This window comes from Pongo abelii, chromosome 2 (genome assembly GCF_028885655.2).
Source record: "Pongo abelii isolate AG06213 chromosome 2, NHGRI_mPonAbe1-v2.0_pri, whole genome shotgun sequence".
Taxonomy (NCBI): Eukaryota; Metazoa; Chordata; class Mammalia; order Primates; family Hominidae; genus Pongo; species Pongo abelii.
The window spans coordinates 110,176,966-110,196,087 of NC_085928.1; the positions used below are offsets into that span (position 1 = coordinate 110,176,966).

Consider the following 19,122-nt stretch of genomic DNA (forward strand, 5'->3'; position numbering starts at 1 on the left):
GTATATAAAAAAATCTGACCTAGCATGCTCTCTCCCCACATCATCTCCCTGTCTGGGTTTTTGGGTTTTTCTGTGTTGTCGTTTTTTTTTTTTTTTTTTAAAAACCTGTTCAGTGCTGTCAATCAACCAACGGTCTGTGAGGGGCAGCATGGGATCAGGCAGCAGGGTTCTTCCCCGCCTTGCCTTGGTTTCTTTGCAGGATTGAGCCACCTGACCGTGGGGGAAGGGGTCAAGCTATGTCCCAATACGTGTAGGGTAATGGTCCCTGCTGGCACATCCAGGTTGTGGGCCGAGCTGTGCTGGGGAGAACAGACCTGGGCATGGAGGGGAACCACTCCCCAAAGGTTTCCGGTTGCCTCTCCTCTTCCTACTTTTGTCAGCCGATCAGTTTGTGGTTTCTGTGCCCGCAAAGGCTTCAGGAAGCATTAACAAAAGAAAACTATATATATATATATATATATTTTTTTTTATATATAAAGGTATACATTTAATATAATTATATATAAATATATATTATATATAAATAAAAAAATATATATTATATATAAAATACACGTTTTTTTTTTTTCTGAGGAATGGGGCAGGGATAATGGAGATGGTGCTGGGAAATGAGTCCCCTGGGAGAGGGGGCCTGGCCACCATGCTAAAATATCTCAGGCTTCTGAATGGCTGGATTTCCCTAGGACTCTCAGAATAACAGACCTCAGACCCTCAGACCTGCCCTGGGGCCTGGTGGTGAAACTGAGGCCTGTACAAGGCAGTGGAATTCTCAGTTGTTGGGACTAAGCCTGACCCCCTCTCTATGCAAACCCTCCCCCGCCCCACTTCCCCCCCCCCCCACCCCACCCCGTGGCCCTCAGTAGGGTTTTGTTTTGTTTTTTTGAGATGGAGTCTCAGTCTGTCACCCAGGCTGGAGTGCAGTGGCACAATCCTGGCTCACTGTAACCTCTGCCTCCCGGGTTCAAGTGATTCTCCTGCCTCAGCCTCCTTAGTAGTTGGGACTACACGTGCCTGCCACCACGCCCGGCTAATTTTTGTATTTTTAGTAGAGACAGGGTTTCACCACGTTGGCCAGGATGGTCTCAAACTCCTGACCTCAGGTGATCAATCCACCCACTTTGGCCTCCCAAAGTTCTGGGATTACAGGTGTGAGCCACCATGCCCGCCCCTCAGTAGGTTTTAAGGAGCCCCCAGCCCTTCTCCCCTTCCTGGCCTGACCAGCCATACTGCTTCATCACCCCTGGCCACAGGCCCCGTCAAGTACTGCACAGGGATTCCCACCCAGGGGCCCTGCACCATGAAATAATGTGAAATACCGACTATGGACCAAACACAATCAAACCTCTGTTTTTAACAAGAAAAAAAATCTGAGTAAGCTGATTATTCTATGTATCAAAGTTGACTGAAACTGATAACTGAGAAGTCACTTAGAAATTAATAGCTTTAAATTTAATCTAGCTAGTTCACAATTCTACCAACATAAATACTTTTATGAATATTTTATGAGAACTCTTATGAGAATTAAATTCCCAAGAATAAGAAACAGTTTACTAGTGGGCTTAACACTAGTTTTATAGCAGTAAAAGTTGTTATAGCACTCATCTTCATGTTTTTCTCTATTTCATATTTGGGAAATATTTTCTATTTGTCTACAATCTCAGAATCAAAGGGAGAGCATATTTTCCATAATAGCCTGTCTTTATCCACTTACCTTCTGACATATGCATATTCAGTCATTACTCACACAAGATTTTGAATACACACACTGGGAACATAAAACTATTAAATGAATTTCCACGCTAGTCAGTGAGACTATCCAACAAATAATTATCCTTTCCAACAGTGAATACTAAAATGCGGGAATATCTAAAGATACCTATTTTTCCCTTAAGGTATACATTTATTTTTATTTATTTTTTTGAGACTGAGTCCTGCTCTCTTGCCCAGGCTGAAGTGCAGTGGCATGATCTTGGCTCACTGCAACCTCCGCCTCCCGGGTTTAAGTGATTCTCGTGCCTCAGCCTCCCGAGTAGCTAGGATTACCAGAGCCTGCCTGGTAGGTAAATTAGCCTAGCGTTAGGCTAGGCTAATTTTTGTATTTTTCTTAGCGACAGGGTTTCACCACATTGGCCAGGCTGGTCTCAAACTCCTGACCTCAAGTGATCCACCGGCCTCGGCCTCCCAAAGTGCTGGGATTACAGGTGTGAGCCACCAAGCCCGGTCAAGGTATACATTTGATATAATCCCAATCAAATTTCCTACAGAACCGTACTAAAACCTGATTTAGTAATTCTGAAATTCATTCAAAGAATAAACAAGAATAGCAAAGAATAATTTAGAAGAGGAGTGAGAGTGGATAGACAAATGGAGACAGAAGGAGAGAGGATAGACAGATATCACATATTCTAAGATTATATTAAATAAAAAGAGCATCGTGCTAGCATAGAAACACAGAGATGCTTGGGAGAAAGGTGCAGAAACAGACCCAACAGATTCAAGATTCTAATATATGATAAAAATGGCATTTCAAGTAAGTGAGTAAAGGATGAAATGGGAAAACATTTTGGGGAAATAAATAAAATTAACTTCCCATCTAATACCAAAATTTAAAACTAACAACAAATGAAAAAATTGGAAGAACATATGGATGAATATGTAACTTTGAGATGACTAAGGACTGCCAAAAAGCGTGATACAAAACAAAAATTATTAAATATTTAAAAAGCAGCAGTTTATATTAAGTAGAAAAAATGTCAGTAGGCAAAAGAAAACAAAAAATGTAAAAAACATCATAAAGTTAAAGAAAAATGAAAAGCTAGGAAAAATATTTGTAAATACCCAACAGATCAAGGACTAGTATCTTTAATATGTAAAACTACTGCAACATAAAAGGAACATTATTATACAGTGTGATATTTCCTAAGTGTGATATACACATCACTGATGGTACCTGAAAATTTCAGGTGTTACATTAGAATTTTAATAATTGTATTTTATAAAATTATAAAGATCACATTAAATACAAAAATCACAGTAAATCTGATTTCACAAATATTTGGATGAGGCTAAGTTGCTTGATTTAGTTTTAAAAAAGTTTACTTTATTTATTTTTTTTGAGACAGGGTCTCACTCTGTTGCCCAGGCTGGAGTGAAGTGGCATGATCACTGCTCAACGCAGACTCGACCTCTGGGGCTCAAGCAATCCTCCCACCTCAGCCTCCTGAGTAGCTGAGACTACAGGCATGTGCTACCATGCCTGGCTAACTAAAAATTTTTTTTTTTAATTTCATAGAGACAGGGTCTCACTACGTTGCCCAGGCTGGTCTCAAAGTCCTGAGCTCAAATGATCCAACTGCCTCGGCCTCCCAAAGTGCTGGGATTACAGGCGTGAGTCACTGTGCCTGGCCTTAAATGTTTACTTTTAAAATATAAGTATTTACTATAAAAAACTCAAGCCAAACAGAAAAGTACAAAGAAGTATTTTAGAAATAATTAAAAATCCCATGACTGCAAATAACCAGAGTTCACATTTGGTGAAAATTATTTGAGAAAGAGATGTTAATGACCTAAGTAGTAGGTCTTGATGAGTAGATATAAATGGAACTGTGGTATTCAATCAAAGACTAAAGATGGCCTGGTCTAACACAGCTTTGTGCTGGGAAGATCCATCCACTGATTGAAAATGAAGATGCCGGGCGTGGTGGCTCACGCCTGTAATCCCAGCACTTTGGGAGGCCAAGGCAGGCGGATGACCTGAGGTCAGCAGTTTGAGACCAGCCTGACCAACATGGAGAAACCCTGTCCTACTAAAAAATAGCCAGACGTGGTGGCGCACACCTATAATCCTAGCTACTTGGGAGGCTGAGGCAGGAGAATTGCTTGAACCCGGGAGGCAAAGGTTAAAGCGAGCTGAGATCATGCCACTGCACTCCAGCCTGGGCGACAGAGCAAGATTCCATCTCAGAAAAAAAAAAAAAAAGAGAAAGAAAATGAAGACAACACGTTTTTTTCTGAAATGATTCTTCTTAAATATTAACATTGTTTATATGCTTATATTAGTACTGTAGTCACAGGCACTGGTCCACATGTGTGAGCTAAACTTTATGCTAAATTTCATAGTATAAACACACACACACACACACACACACACACACACACACACGTTCTTTCAAAACCTCCAACCATTTCCTCTTTGGAAGGTATAAAGATACACAAATGAAGAAAATCCATCCATCCATCCATCCATCCATCCATCCATCCATCCATCCATCCATCCATCCACCTCAACTAATATTTACTAAATATTTACTCTGTGCCAGGTACCACCACAGGTGAAATACTCTAAATGTAATTAACTTTCAAAAAAATAAAAATGGTAGTATTTTATAGCAGTGGTTAAAGAACGCAGTGGGGGAGAGACTTGAGGGGGTATGGTTTAGGAACACAGGTAAGGTATGAGAAAACGTCACTATGTGAGAGTGGTATAGAGCAGTGGTCTTCAAAGTGAGGTCCCCAGATCGGCAGAATCAACAACATCTAAAAACCTGACAGACATGCAAATTTTTAGGACCCACTCCAGACTTAATGAATCAGAAAATCTGGGGGTGGGCCCAGCAATATGTGTTTTAACAAGCCCTCTAGAGAATTCTGATGATCAAGCTTGAGAACCCCCATCTTAGATTTACCAAAAACAAGCTCAATACCACCATTTTGCTCAGTAGGTTAACTATCTTAGGTTTGGATCTGTTTGTGTAGTTTGTGCTTCTGATCTAGCTGCAATTTTATGAAGTCTATTTAGAGGAAAAACTAGGAAAACAATAGTACTGGTGTAGTAGCTAAAAATACGGACTTTGCAGTCAGACAGACCTGGATTGGAATTCCTGCTTTACACTTATTTGTTGTGTGATCTTCTCTGAACCTCAGCATCCTCATCTTGGGATACTATTACCTACGTTATGGGGTTAGTATTGATTAGATGAGATGATACAAATAATACACTTAGCACAATGCTTGGTAGATAGTGAATACTCACATTATTATGAAACCAATAATGAAGAGAAATGCTAAATTCAGAAAACAGACCAAGAACATAAACAGGCAATTCACAAAAAAGTAAGGTCCAGATGGGGAAAAATTTTCTTTAATAATTAAATGCAAAGTTGGCCGGGCGCAGTGGCTCATGCCTGTAATCCCAGCACTTTGGGAGGCTGAGGTGGGCAGATCACGAGGTCAGGAGATCGAGACCATCCTGGCTAACATGGTGAAACCCCATCTCTACTAAAAATACAAAATATTAGCCGGGCGTGGGCAACAGAGTGAGACTCCGTCTCAAAAAAATAAATAAAATAAAATAAAAATGCAAAGTAAAGCTGTGAATAACTTTTGCCCTATCAAACTAGCAGAGAGATAAGAAAAATAATAATACTAATTGTTGGCAAGGGTATTTCATAAGCTGCATCATCATACACTGTTAAGTAGACTGTAATTACTATAACCTAACTGAAGGTGTAGAGGACTTTTATAGTCTCCTCACAGAGAAAAGACCTGGAATAGAATGTACTGAATAGCTAGATTAGGGTTTGCATAACCTGGAATGTACCAGTCTGCCTGTCTGATAACCAAAAAACATAGTATCAGGCACTAACATCTGGAATTGTTAACTAACATCTGCACCTGTGATCCCTAAAAGGACATGTTTGTATAGAAGCTATATCTAAAGGAAATAACTCTCTAGGATTTTCTAATAAAGTGGGGGGCTTTCTTTCTTTTTTTTTTTTTTTGAGACAGAGTCTCGCTTTGTCGCCCCAGGCTGGAGTGCAGTGGCGTGATCTCGGCTCACTGCAAGCTTCGCCTCCCGGGTTCACGCCATTCTCCTGTCTCAGCCTCCAGAGTAGCTGGGACTACAGGCGTCCGCCACCATGCCCGGCTAATTTTTTTTTTTGTATTTTTAGTAGAGACGGGGTTTCACTGTGTTAGCCAGGATGGTCTCGATCTCCTGACCTCGTGATCCGCCCGCCTCGGCCTCCCAAAGTGCTGGGATTACAGGCGTGAGCCACCGCACCTGGCCCAGGGGGGTTTTCTAATAAACCTGAAATAACATCTGCAAATCTGAATAGGGCAAATTTGTTGATATTTACCAAAAAGCTTTAAAATGGAACTACCCTTTAACACAGCAATTCCATCAGAATTTATCCTAAGGAAAAGTAAGATTTAGCGGTGATGTTTAGCAGGAATTATCATTTACAACTGAAATCTGAAAAACAAGCTAGTTCAGTAAAAGCGGATTCATGGATCAAAAGACGGATCTATTTATAAGTTAGAAAACCATGCAGCCTAGTAAGTGATGCTGTAGAAAAATTTTTCACTGAAAGGCTACTGCCTGAAAAAAAATGCAGAGTATAAAAGTGTCTGTATAACAACATTAAAGTGGATAAAAGCAATTTCTGGGTGACCAAATGATAAGGGATTTTTATCATTAGTTTTGCTTATTCAGCTTTTCATATTTATTAATATGTATTACTTATACAAAGGCAATAAGTTATTTCAAAATTCAAAGGCAGTTTCTCAATAAATGGCATAATTTTTTTTACAAAATTTTATTATAGAGAGCTAAGATACTTATTTTTCAGCCTCTGAACAAGGATTATAAAATGATAGTCTTAAAACCATTTTATATTTCAAGAGTTTTTTATATTGGTTTTGGGAGATGGCATGGTAGCAATCTGTTGCTCATTTGCAGGATAAAAAGCACTAGTATGAGAAAGAGTTTGAAATGTCAAAGTGAAATGCCAAAACAATAGATTTCTTCTCGCCATCAAGTCTGCCACCCACCAAACAAAAAAATGTGTGAGATATTCTGCATTTCTCAAACTTGAGTAATGTATGTAACTCCATCTTTTGCAAATTCAGTAGGTAATAAAAGCATATTTTTAAAAAGGAAAAATACATGTAAAAAGTTAATCTGCTACTCTGTCCTCCAAGCACTCAATTTCTCCTTCCAGAGGCAGAGTCAGCCACTATTACTAGTTTCTTGTGCATCCTTCTACACATATTTTAAGGGTATATAAGCAAATATGTATTTATCCATTGTATTATTATTCTTATTCAAATGGTAGCAACTGCTCTGTACATTCCTTTTTTTTTTTTTTTGGCTTTGCAATAGGTCTTGAAGATCATTCCAAATGAACACTTACAGATCTGCCTCATTCTGCTTTATCATATGGCTATAACACAGTTCAACTGGTATTCCCTTAAGGAGCTACCTGGAATTCTTTGTTACCATTGTTGGCGTAAAAAAAGATTCCAGATAATTTAATATGCATACCTTTGTATACAGGTATAAATGTGTGTGCAGTACAAATTCTTAGAAATGGAATTAGTAAATGAAAAAAAAATGTGTTTTAAACTTTTGACACTTATTTTGCCAAAAACCTCCTAAAGACAACCTCTGTGAATGTCTATTTCTCTATACTCTCACAAACAGCATATCACCAAATTTTGATCGTTGATAGTCTAATGGGTTCAAAATGGTGTTTGTAATTGTAATGTATATTTCTCTTATTACAAGTGAGTATTAATCTCACTTATTATCAGTGAGATTGAGCCATTTGTATTTCCTTTCTTGGGAATGGCCTGTTCACTATAGAGCCCTTTTAAGGATTAAAAAATTCTAGGAACAACTGAGCATACTTTTGTGGGCTCTTCTTTTGTAGAAATAAAATTTTACTTATGAAAATTACTTTAAGTTGAAACTGTCACTGCAAAAAAAGAATACTGCTTATAATTGATAGAAGTTTAAAGTTAGTGTAAAACAGAAACATTGAAATTTAAAATAAAATCTCCAAAGATCACTCCGCATCTCTCCCACAAACTCTCCCAGTTTCTAGTCTGAGAAAGACTGGTTTTGCCACAAACTTTTAGACAGGAGGTTCCTATCGTAAGGTGACCCAAGTTCATTTTATAAACTATTTTCCCCTTCCCATTTCTTGCCACATCGCTTCTTTCCTCACAGAGCTTGTGAGCTCTGGCTTATATTTCACTAATTTCTATTTTTGTATTTTGGTACTCTTCCCACTTAGGAAACCTCACTGACTATGTTTAAGTTGAAGAATACCTTTACAAACGAGCTTTCGAATGAAGCCTACTCACAACCTCTGTATTAAATCCTCAGCACTGAACATATACAAGATATTTTATATACATATATTTCCCATATATGAATCACATGTATATGAATATATATATATGTGCTAGTGTTTGTGTGTTAGTGTGTTTTACAGTTCTCAATTTGCTTTATTTATTGATTCCATCTTCTTACCTAAACTCTTGAGATCCTTGAGGTTTTTTCATTCTTATCCCACTTTATCAAATAAAATCTGCCTGATGGTCCAAATAGCCAGCGCTATCATCAGCTTCATTAGTATCATAACACTATTGTGTTCTTTTCAATTTTTCTCATACCAAACTAACCTTCTTTGTTCCTGCTGGCTTAATTTCACTGTAATTTCTGCTTAGAAGAATTGCCTTATCAAGGAAAGTAAGCTCTACTCATCTTGGTTTGAAGTCATGTTTGCCCATACATATGAAGATAAGAGTTTATGCATACTGCAATCAGGACTTCCATTTTACACAGCGGCTGAAGCCTGGGCTCTGAAGCTGGATTGTCTGGATTTGAATTTGGCCTCCATTCCTTACTTGTTATGTCATTTTGGGCAAGTTGGTTAATATCTCTGACAGCACTTTCTTATCAACAAAATGGGGATTTTAATAGTTCCAAATTCAGGATTCTATGAAGATTATTTGGGATAATTCAGGGAAAGCATTAATACGGAGCCTAGGCCATAGCAAGAACTAGGTTTTGCTTTTTTTTTGAGATGGAGTCTTGTTCTGTCGCCCAGGCTGGACTGCAATGGTGCGATCTCGGCTCACTGCAACCTCCGCCTCCCGGGTTCAAACGATTCTCCTGCCTCAGCCTTCTGAGTAGTTGGGATTACAGGCGCCCACCACCACGCCTGGCTAATTTTTGTACTTTTAGTAGAGACAGGGTTTCGTCATGTTGGTCAGGCTGGTCTCAAACTCCTGACCTCAGGTGTTTGAGACCAGCCTCCCAAAGTGCTGGGATTACAGGCATGAGTCACCACACCCGGCCCAGCAAGAACTAGTTTTTAAATGAACAAAGGCTTATATAATTTCTTCTTTAAGGCTAAGTTAACTTTCCCCTTTCAGTTTACATAACAACCCTTCCTACCCACATGTTCACTAGGGTTTAGACCAAACTATTAACCACAGTTCAATATCAACTTAAGGTAATTACATAGACAAAAATGCATGACAAGTATAATGAATTATTTTATGCTTGCATATATCAGGACTTACCCCTCATTACCCAAATGGCACCATCTAGGCTTCCACTTTTTAGAAAAATTTCTGCTGCAACATTCACAATTTGACATCTTGATGCTAACTTCTCAGGCCCTATAAGTCCTTTTAAACTTGTAAAGTGTATTTTTAATTCATATAGTTTATCTAAGACCTTCCTTCCCTAGAATAAAAATAAAGAACACTAATTGGGTATCAATCATTTACAAACACACAAAGCCATTGATAATTATTCACAAGCCAATTATCCAGTTTGAATCATCATACTAGACTGCTGGCTGTGAAGCTGCTCCAAGACTCTTTCCTTAAGCCCCTCCCTGTTCAGCCATACAGATGAAAGGGAAAGAGGAACAAGCAAGGCTCTGCCTCATATTAACCACCTCTTCCCACCAATACCATCAGACTCCCTTTATCAGAAGCCTTCTTTTTATTTGTTTTATACACTGTACTTCTCCTTAAGACTTCATTTGATGAAAGGCTTCCATGATTTAGCATAGAAAACTACTGATTATATATTTTTGCTCCTCTTCTGTTGGTCAATCTGGGATCCAGGAGGGAGACACAGTAAAAATGAAAATAATTTGTTATCAAATTTAAACATACTCAGGAGGAGGCTGAGATGGGATGATCACTAGCGCCCAGAAGTTTGAGACCAGCCTGGGGAGTGTGGTGAAACCTCTACCCTACCTTCCAAAAAATTTAGACAAAGAATGATAGTGAAAAAAAGGATAAACTTGTTAGCTAAAATTCTTAATTCAGTAGACTAATTATTTCATGTACTCTACATGAAAATTACCTTTGGTTTGGACATCAGAAATTGGACATATATCATTATTTTATACCATGAGTCAGCAAGCTTTCCCTGTAAATGGCCAGATAGTAAATAGCTTAGGCTTTGCAGGACACATTTAGTCTGTTGTACATTCTTTTTGATTGTTGTTTTTTAAATTTATAACTCTTTAAAAATGTAAAAAAGTCTTACCTTGAGGGCTGTACAAAAACAGGCTTTGGGTGAGTTCTGGCCCATGGGCCTTAGTGTACAGACCCTTGTTTTATATTCTATAATATTTGAATTAGATGCTTATTATGATGACAAGGTACTTTCAAGATGACTGTATAAAAGAGTGCATTTTTAAAGGGATATGTTTAGTTTACTGTCAATGATTTTATTTTTACATTCAAAAAGGAATAGGTTTCATTAAAAATTCATACTAATAATTTTCTAAAGTAGTTAAAATTTTTAATTAAAATAGATAAAATTCACCAATCTACCAATATCTTCAATAATAACCAAATAAAATTAAAATATACTCTAAAATTTCAGCAAAATCAGTCTGAGTTTCTCTTTTTTTTAATTTGAGATGCAGTCTATAAAGACACATGCACATGTATGTTTATTGCGGCACTATTCACAACAGCAAAGACTTGGAATCAACCCAAATGTCCATCAGTGATAGACTGGATTAAAAAAAATGTGGCACATATACATCATGGAATACTATGCAGCCATAAAAAAGGATGAGTTCATATCCTTTGTAGGGACATAGATGAAGCTGGAAAGCATCATTCTGAGCAAACTATCACATGGATAGAAAACCAAACACCACATGTTCCCACTTATAGGTGGGAACTGAACAATGAGAACACTTGGACACAGGGCAGGGAACATCACACACACTGGGGCCTGTCATGGGGTTGGGGGAGCGGGGAGGGATGGCATTAAGAGATGGAGTCTTGTTCTGTCACCCAGGCTGGAGAACAGTGGCATGATCTTGGCTCACTGCAACCTCCGCCTCCTGGGTTCAAGCAATTCTCCTGCCTCAGCCTCCCGATTAGCGCCATCACCCCCTGCTAATTTTTGTATTTTTTAGTAGAGATGGGGTTTCACCATGTTGGCTAGGCTGGTCTTGAACTCTGGACCTCAAGTGATGCCCCCGCCTCAGCCTCCCAGTGTGCTGGGATTACAGGTGTGAGCCACTGCTCCCTGCCCAGTCTGAATTTTTATAAAGGATCTTCTTGTTAGGTAATCCTCAAATTCCCAAGCATTAAATAATCCAGAAATTAATGCTATGACCAATCTTAAGCTCGATTGCGAGAGCAAACACAAGGTACACCTTGCCTACTCCAGGCCTACCACACAATAACAGCTAAGCCTCCTGAAGACTTTTGAGCCTGGAGACCTACTATACAACCATTCTAGGTTAAAAATTTTTTTCTTTTTAATTCATGAATTTTGTAGGTATACAGGTGACCATGTACTTAAATGTTATCGAACATATATATTCAATTGTGAAATAACCTCTTTATAAAAGTAGCAAGTAGCAAAAGATATACTTTAATAGTTAATTCAATAGTGACCACACTCTCTACTCCACTCTCTATATAATCTCATCCCTCAGCACTTCCTCCCTATTTTGAATTTCCTGTCCTCTACTTGAACTTTATTGACTCTATAACTCCACCTGCCACCTCAGGAATATGTGAAGAATGGTAATACAATATGGTCTTGAGTCACTAAACCACCTCTATGGTAAGCTAAGCCTCAAAGTTAGACATCAAGATATATGGTATATAGTGTTCCAAGGTATTCTAAGAGGTGATTTTTAAGAAGTTCTGTTAATTGTGAGTATTCTGAGTTCATCTTAAGAAATGTGTCTTGGCTGGATGTGGTGGCTCACATCTGTAATCCCAGCACTTTGGGAGGCTGAGGCGGGTGGATCACCTGAGACTGGGAGTTCGAGACCAGCCTGACCAACATGGAGAAACCCTGTCTCTACTAAAAATACAAAATTAGCCAGGCATGGTGGCATATGCCAGTAATCCCAGCTGAGGCAGGAGAATTGCTTGAACCTGGGAGGCGGAGGCTGTGGTGAGCCAAGATTGCACTACTGCACTCCAGCCTGGGCAACAAGAGCGAAACTCCGTCACAAAACAAAAACAAAAACAAAAACAAAAAAACCCACAAACAAAGAAATGTGTCTTGAACTCTTCTAAAATTACAATACAACTGATACTCAGGTGTTGGCAAAATAATATGAATTGAAAGTTACTTCAAATAAATATGACATTTAGCATGGGTTCTTAACCCATTTATGCCTAGTGTTACATTATTGGAACACTAAACTTATGGGAGTTATTTATATCCTACTGCTCAAGGTCGTCACCAAGGTCTGATTTTTCACAAAAAACATTTGCAATCTCTCGCATAAATGGGTTAAGTGTTCTCTATACTGAGATTTTATTTATTTTTATAATAAAAATTATTTTTTAAAGACGGGAATCTGTCCACGTTGCCCAGGCTGGCCTTGAACTCAGCTTCCTGAGTAGCTGGGACTATAGGTACATGCCACTGCATCCAGTTTGAGATTTTGAATAGTAGCCATTTGCTTAATATACCATCTAATAAATCACTCACTAGTCTGGGTCCCATTTTATCAATTGTAATGATTATTAGCGAGCTCCTAATTTGCAGGGTTAACTTATATTCTGTTCATAATTTTAAAACTAGTAGTCTCTACACCAAGCCAAGACAAAAACTTAATGAAGTACCTTGGACCACTGCAACAGCTTGTGATAGAAGTATATAGCACTGATTCCAATTCTTCCCAGTACACTTTTATCTACTTTACTGTTTTGTGGATCTTTGCTAACTGAAACACAAATAGACATACAAAAGAAAATAAAATAGTCACTTAAAATGACGGAAGAGGCAAACTAATACAGAATTATTGATACTACCATAAAGACCAGGTGTTGGCAAACTGTGCCCCGTTTTTGTATAGCCTAGGAGCCAACAATGGTTTTCCTGTTTTCAAAGCATCGTTTAAAAAGAAAATAAAACTATGTGATAGAGATCACATGTGGTGTGTTCGAAGCCTAAAATATTTACTATCTGGCTTTTTACAGAAAAAGTTTGCCAACCCCTGATAAAGGCTACAGTAGTAAAGAGCTCAGGTCAAAAACAAAACAAATTCAAAACTATATAAATTCTGTTGACTTGTAATAGTAAAGAGAGTAACAACTTAAATAATTCAAAAATTCAGGTGCTCCACTATAATTTGTTAGCAATAGTTTTACCAATCTGAGTGAAAAGAAAAATAAGAATATGAAACATTTGATACTAAAACACCAATTCTTGATCTTTTACTATAATCTAACTTAACAATAAATAGATGGAAAAATTCAGAAAGAGAAGGAAGAGTATCTAAAGTCTGCATTAATTTATCCACAACATGGAAAATATTCAAGGGTTTTACATTCTTTTTTTTTTTTTATTTTTTTTTTAGTTTTACATTCTTGTTAAGAACACTGCCACTAGCCGAGCTGTGACTTATGTCTGTAATACCAGTGCTTTGAGAGGCTGAGGTGGGAGGATCCCTTGAGCACAGGAGTTCGAGACTAGCCTGGGCAATGAAGTAAGATTCTGTCTACAAAAAATAAAAAAATTAGCTGGGTGTAGTGATATGTGCCTGTAGTCCCAGCTACTTGGGAGGCTGAGGCAGGAGAAGTGCTTGAGCCCAGGAGTTCGAGGCTGTGGTGAGCTATGACCGCACCCCTGTACTCCAGCCTGGGTAACAAAGGAAGACCCTGTCTCTAAAAAACAAAAAAGAAAACTGTACCATCCTCATACACAATATTCAGGCCAACAGTTACATTTTACCTGTTTCAGCAAATTCACAAAAGGGAATATCTGGTCTTTCATCTTCATAGTTTTTTGTGAGTGTTTCAGCAATGCAAGCACAAAATGTCTGGAAATCTGCAAATTTTTCACAGCCCATTTTTACGTTAATGTATAATTTTCCCAATTTGGTCCAGTCACCTTTTTCTTTACAAAGCTATCAAAATTATTAAAAACAAAACAAAAAAGAAAGAAAAAGAATGAAAACTATGTCATTTATGCAAACATGTCTTTAGGGCCAAGCACGTTTAGGCATTAGATATACATAAATTAATAAGACAAAATCTGCGGATCTTATAAACTTACCGACAAGCATCACATCAATAACACACTATTGTAACTTTGCTTTTCTGGCTATAGTAAAGCCTCTATAAATTCCAAATAACAATGCACATTTGTTTTAAGTATACAGGTCTTAAAGTATTTAACTGTATTCACCCCCAAAACTGAACCTGACAGTGGAGATGGATTTTACGGAAAACAGATGATGAGCAGCATAATTTGAACTGTCTCCATGGCAATGCATTATTTTACTACTTTTAGAAAGTGCATTTTAATGTTATCTGGCCATTTATAATTTGGGCCCACATATCGTTTTGGACACTACGTTCTACAAAAGTGGCCACAATGTAAATTTCAGTCAACTTATTATCTTTCTACAATTTCTGTTATAAACTAGAGAAGTTGTTCACGTCAAGAAAAAAAGTTGTCTTAAGAATATAAAAGTACTAATTAAATCCAGAGCAACAATTACTACATGAACACAAAAATGATATTAAATTTAAAAGTAAAAATCATCCTGAAGGTCCTCATTTCTTATACTCTAAATGGTTGGAGAGTTCAGTGTGACCTGGGCTTTCTCCCACCATTTCATGTACTGTAGCCATCCATGACAAGTACCTCAGCTTTCTTATGCACTGAGCGAGTCTGCCCAGCCTCAAAAATTAAAGACTAAGCTTTGAATTATTATTTTACTTTAATATAATTTTGAAACTGAACAATTTTTAGAATTATTTTTAGTACAGTCCATAACTCTAGAAATTAAAATGTTTGCCTTTCAAAATATTAACTTGTAAGAAAAACAAAACTTCCTTTCCTTGAGCATTTTCTCTGTATAACAGCCACATTTCTAAAACTTTTCATAAAATGGGGTTATTATTCAAAACTTTTTTGTTGCTATTGATTTTCAGAGATCCCAGCAATGTACTTAAAATAATAAATGTCATACCTCTAATTTATTCAAGGCTGAATCTAAATCACACTTCCAGTTCTTTTTAAATTGCCTCATCTGTAACCTTTAACAACAGAAAAGAGTTAATTATACTATATTCACCCCTTAAAAGTCACTGCTGCTTCTAATTAATCTGTCCTATGGTTTATAAGAAACCAGAGGAAAAAATGAATACATATAATATGCTATAAACATTCTTCAGAGCTGAAAAAAAGGCAGCTATATAGACACTTACTTTATACTATTTCCTCCCCAAAACAATAAGAAGGAAAAAGCAAATTCCACATGAAATCATACCTTCAGCCTAACTTGTAGACAGAGGATGTCAAACTTCAAAATAACTGTGACTAAAAGGAGAAAAAAAATACCAAATCCTGGCACATGATCTCTACTGCTCCTACCTTACCCTTACTGCTCCACAGGATTTGTGGCAATCAAAGACCAAAACAAAAACAGAGCAAGTAAACACACAAAACCTGATGGGGAGAACTGAAGAGGGAAACTACCAGAAAGAGCTAACATAGATTTAAAAATACTGCTACAAAAACTAAGTCCACATTAAGTTTCAAAACGCTAAAAAAAAAAAAAAAAAAAAAAAAAGCAAGCAAGCGTCTGGGTAGATCAGAACCATGAGGAAGGATCTTAAAAGTCTGTGATTTAAAGAAGGCAATTTTTGAAATGCATAGTTTTTGGAAAAGAAAAAAAGACAAAAATAAAAGAAACACCCTTTGGCAATTAGAAGAAAATTTAAAAAAGGCAGCGGCAATAAGAAGGTGCCATTGAACTAGGAGTATTATGTAATACCTAACTATGAGTTCACCAATTTTGGTAATTTATCTAGAGCATTAAGAAGGAAGAACATACTATCACATTTGGGATTAAGAAAAAAAAAACAATTTTCTAACTCCTTTTATGAAGCAAGTATAACTGATATTTAAACTGGATAGACAGCCTCTGTGAGGTGGCTCACACCAGAAATTTCAGCGCTCTGGAAGGCCGAGGTGGGCAGATCCCTTGAGCCCAGGAGTTTGAGACCAGCCTGGTTAACATGGTGAATCCTACCTCTGCAAAAATTAGCTGGGTGTGGTGGCATGCACCTGTAGTACCAGCTACGTGGGAGACTGAGGTGGGAGGATCACCTGAGCCCAGGAGGTCCAGGCTGCAGTGAGCTGTAACTACACTGCTGCACCACAGCCCAGGAAACAGAGCAAGATCCTGTCTCAATCCATCAATACACAAACAAAAAACAATAACTTTTATAAATACAAAAAAAACATAATAATACAGAAAACCTCATTTACAATAACACCCAAAATATTAAGTACTTATACAAAGAAAATTATAAAACACTCCTGAAAGACACATTACTACTACATGGAGTTAGGAAGTTGATACTAAATATATGGAGAAGCGTACATGCAAGAAGATCCAGGAAAACACTGAAAAACTATGAAAAAGAATTATCCCTACCAAATATTAAAACATACTATTAAAGCTTCTATAGTTACTATAGTGTGGTTCCAGTGCAGGAATAGGCAAACAGTCCAGTGGAATAAAATACAAAGTCAAGAAACAAACCCCATCGTATATGAAATTTAGTATATGATGAAGGTGGCATCTCAAATCACTGGAGGTAAAGATGGACATTTTATTTTATTTTATTCATTATTATTTTCTGAGATGGAGTCTTGCTCTGTCGCCCAGGCTGGAGTGCAGTGGCGCTATCTCGGCTCACTGTAAGCTCCGCCTTCTGGGTTCATGCCATTCTCCTACCTCAGCCTCCCGAGAAGCTGGGACTACAGGCACCCGCCACCACGCCTGGCTAGTTTTTTGTATTTTTAGTAAAGACGGGGCTTCACCATGTTAGCCAGAATGGTCTCTATTTCCTAACTTCGTGATCTGCCCACCTCGGTCTCCCAAAGTGCTGGGATTACAGGTGTGAGCCACCACGCCCAGCCAAGAAGGACATTTTAATACATGTTGTTGGAAAAGTTGGATAATCATTTGGAAAAGATAAAACTGAATCCATTTCACATAACATACCTAGGAGAAAAAAATCCACGTAGATTAAAAACCTAACTGTAAAAATGAAGTCATACAAATAGTAAAAGAAAACGTGCCAGTTTGCCTAAAACCTTCATGTAGAGAAATGATGACTCAAAATCCACATGCAATAAAACATAACCTTGACTCAAAACTGAGAAAAAAGATTGAAATACAAGGTTGCATAAAAATAAAACTTTTTGCATGGTAAAAAACACCAGAAGGTCAAAAGACAACTGACAAACTGGAAGAAAAATTGCAATATATACTAATATATACTACAAAGGCCTAATACCTGTAATATATCAAGAACTCTAAAAGTTTAAGAACCAAAGAACCAAAACCTAATAGAAAAAGGGGAAAAAGAGTGAAGAGTTCACATAAAACATGTAAAAATAGCCCTCAAATATATGAACAGAAAATGCTCAGATTCATTCATGAGAGAAATGCAAACTAAAACACCATTTGTCATCTAATAGATTAGCAAACATTAAAAAACATTCTAACACATTATGTTAGAAAGCTAGGCTGAAATAGGCAGTCTCATATTTCTGATGGGAACACAAATGGGTACAAGCATTCTGGAGGAAAATTTGGCAATACCTAACAAAAGTTATATATACTTATCTTTAAAAGTTATAAGTTATATACTTATCTTCACAATTTTTTGACTTTTAAATAAGCTCACAGGAATTTCCAAAAATAGTACACTGTGCACTCTTCACCCAGCTTTTTCCAATAGTGACATCTTATATACCACCATGAAACTGACACTGGTACAATATTGTTAACTACAGGCCTTATTCAGTTTTTACCAATTTTTACATGTATTTGTGTGTGTGTGTATGTAACTGCAACTGTTCCATTTTACAAAGGAACTTTCTCTTGATACCCTTTTATACTCATCCCCTCTCCACTGTCCCTGTCCCCTGGCAACCACTAATCAGTTCTCCATTTCTTAGTTTTGTCATCTCGGGGATATTACATAAATGAAATGTATACACTGTGTAGCATGCAGCCTTTTGAGATTAGCTTTTAAAATTCAACATAATTCCCTTGAGATCAATCCAATTTGTTGCACATTTCATAGTTTCTCCCTCTTTTTCCTGAATAGTATGCCATGGTATGTACCACAGTTTAACTATAACTATTCATTCACCTATTGAAGGGTATCTGAGTTTTTTGTTTTTTTTTTTTTCCAGTTTCTGGCTATTACAATTAAAGCTGCTAAGCACATTTATGTGTAAGTTTTTATGTGACCAAAAGTTTTCATTTCTCTAGTATAAATGCCCAGGAGTTCAACAGCTGCCTTTGGGATGTGCATGTTTAGTTTGTAGAGAAACTGTTGAACTGCTTTTCAGAGTGGCTGTGCCATTTTATATTCTCACCAACAGCATATGATCCAGTTTATCCACACTCTTCCCAGCATTTGGTGTTAACAACATTAAAAAAAAAATTCTGTTATTCTGATAGGTGTGTGGTGATATCTCATACAGTTTTATTTTACATTTCTCTTATGGCTAACAATGTTGAACTTATTTTCATGTGCTTAGTTGCCATCTGCATATCCTCATTGGTGAAACATGTTTATGTCTTTAGCCCATTCTCTTTTCTTTTCTTTTTTTTGTTTTTAAGACGTCTCACTCTGTCGCCCAAGCTGGAGTGCAGTGGCACGATCTCGGTTCACTACAACCTCTGCCTCCTGGGTTCAAGTGATTCTCTTGGAGCCTCAGCCTCCTAAGTAGCTGGGAGTACAGGCATGTACCACCATGCCTGGGTAATTTTTGTATTT

The 19,122-nt window shown here is 37.4% G+C and overlaps 1 protein-coding gene across 1 annotated transcript in view; it reads right to left on the bottom strand.

Annotated features, from left to right (window-relative positions):
- The window catches only part of TOPAZ1 (testis and ovary specific TOPAZ 1), a 90,997-nt gene that overhangs the window by 13,011 nt on the left and 58,864 nt on the right, over positions 1-19,122 (bottom strand). The window contains exons 13-16 of the mRNA XM_024245097.3: positions 15,285-15,351; positions 14,039-14,213; positions 12,928-13,028; positions 9,376-9,541 (exon numbers count right to left, since the gene is read on the bottom strand). Of these exons, the coding sequence (XP_024100865.3) occupies positions 9,376-9,541; positions 12,928-13,028; positions 14,039-14,213; positions 15,285-15,351 (509 nt within the window). The remainder of the gene's footprint in view (positions 1-9,375; positions 9,542-12,927; positions 13,029-14,038; positions 14,214-15,284; positions 15,352-19,122) is intronic.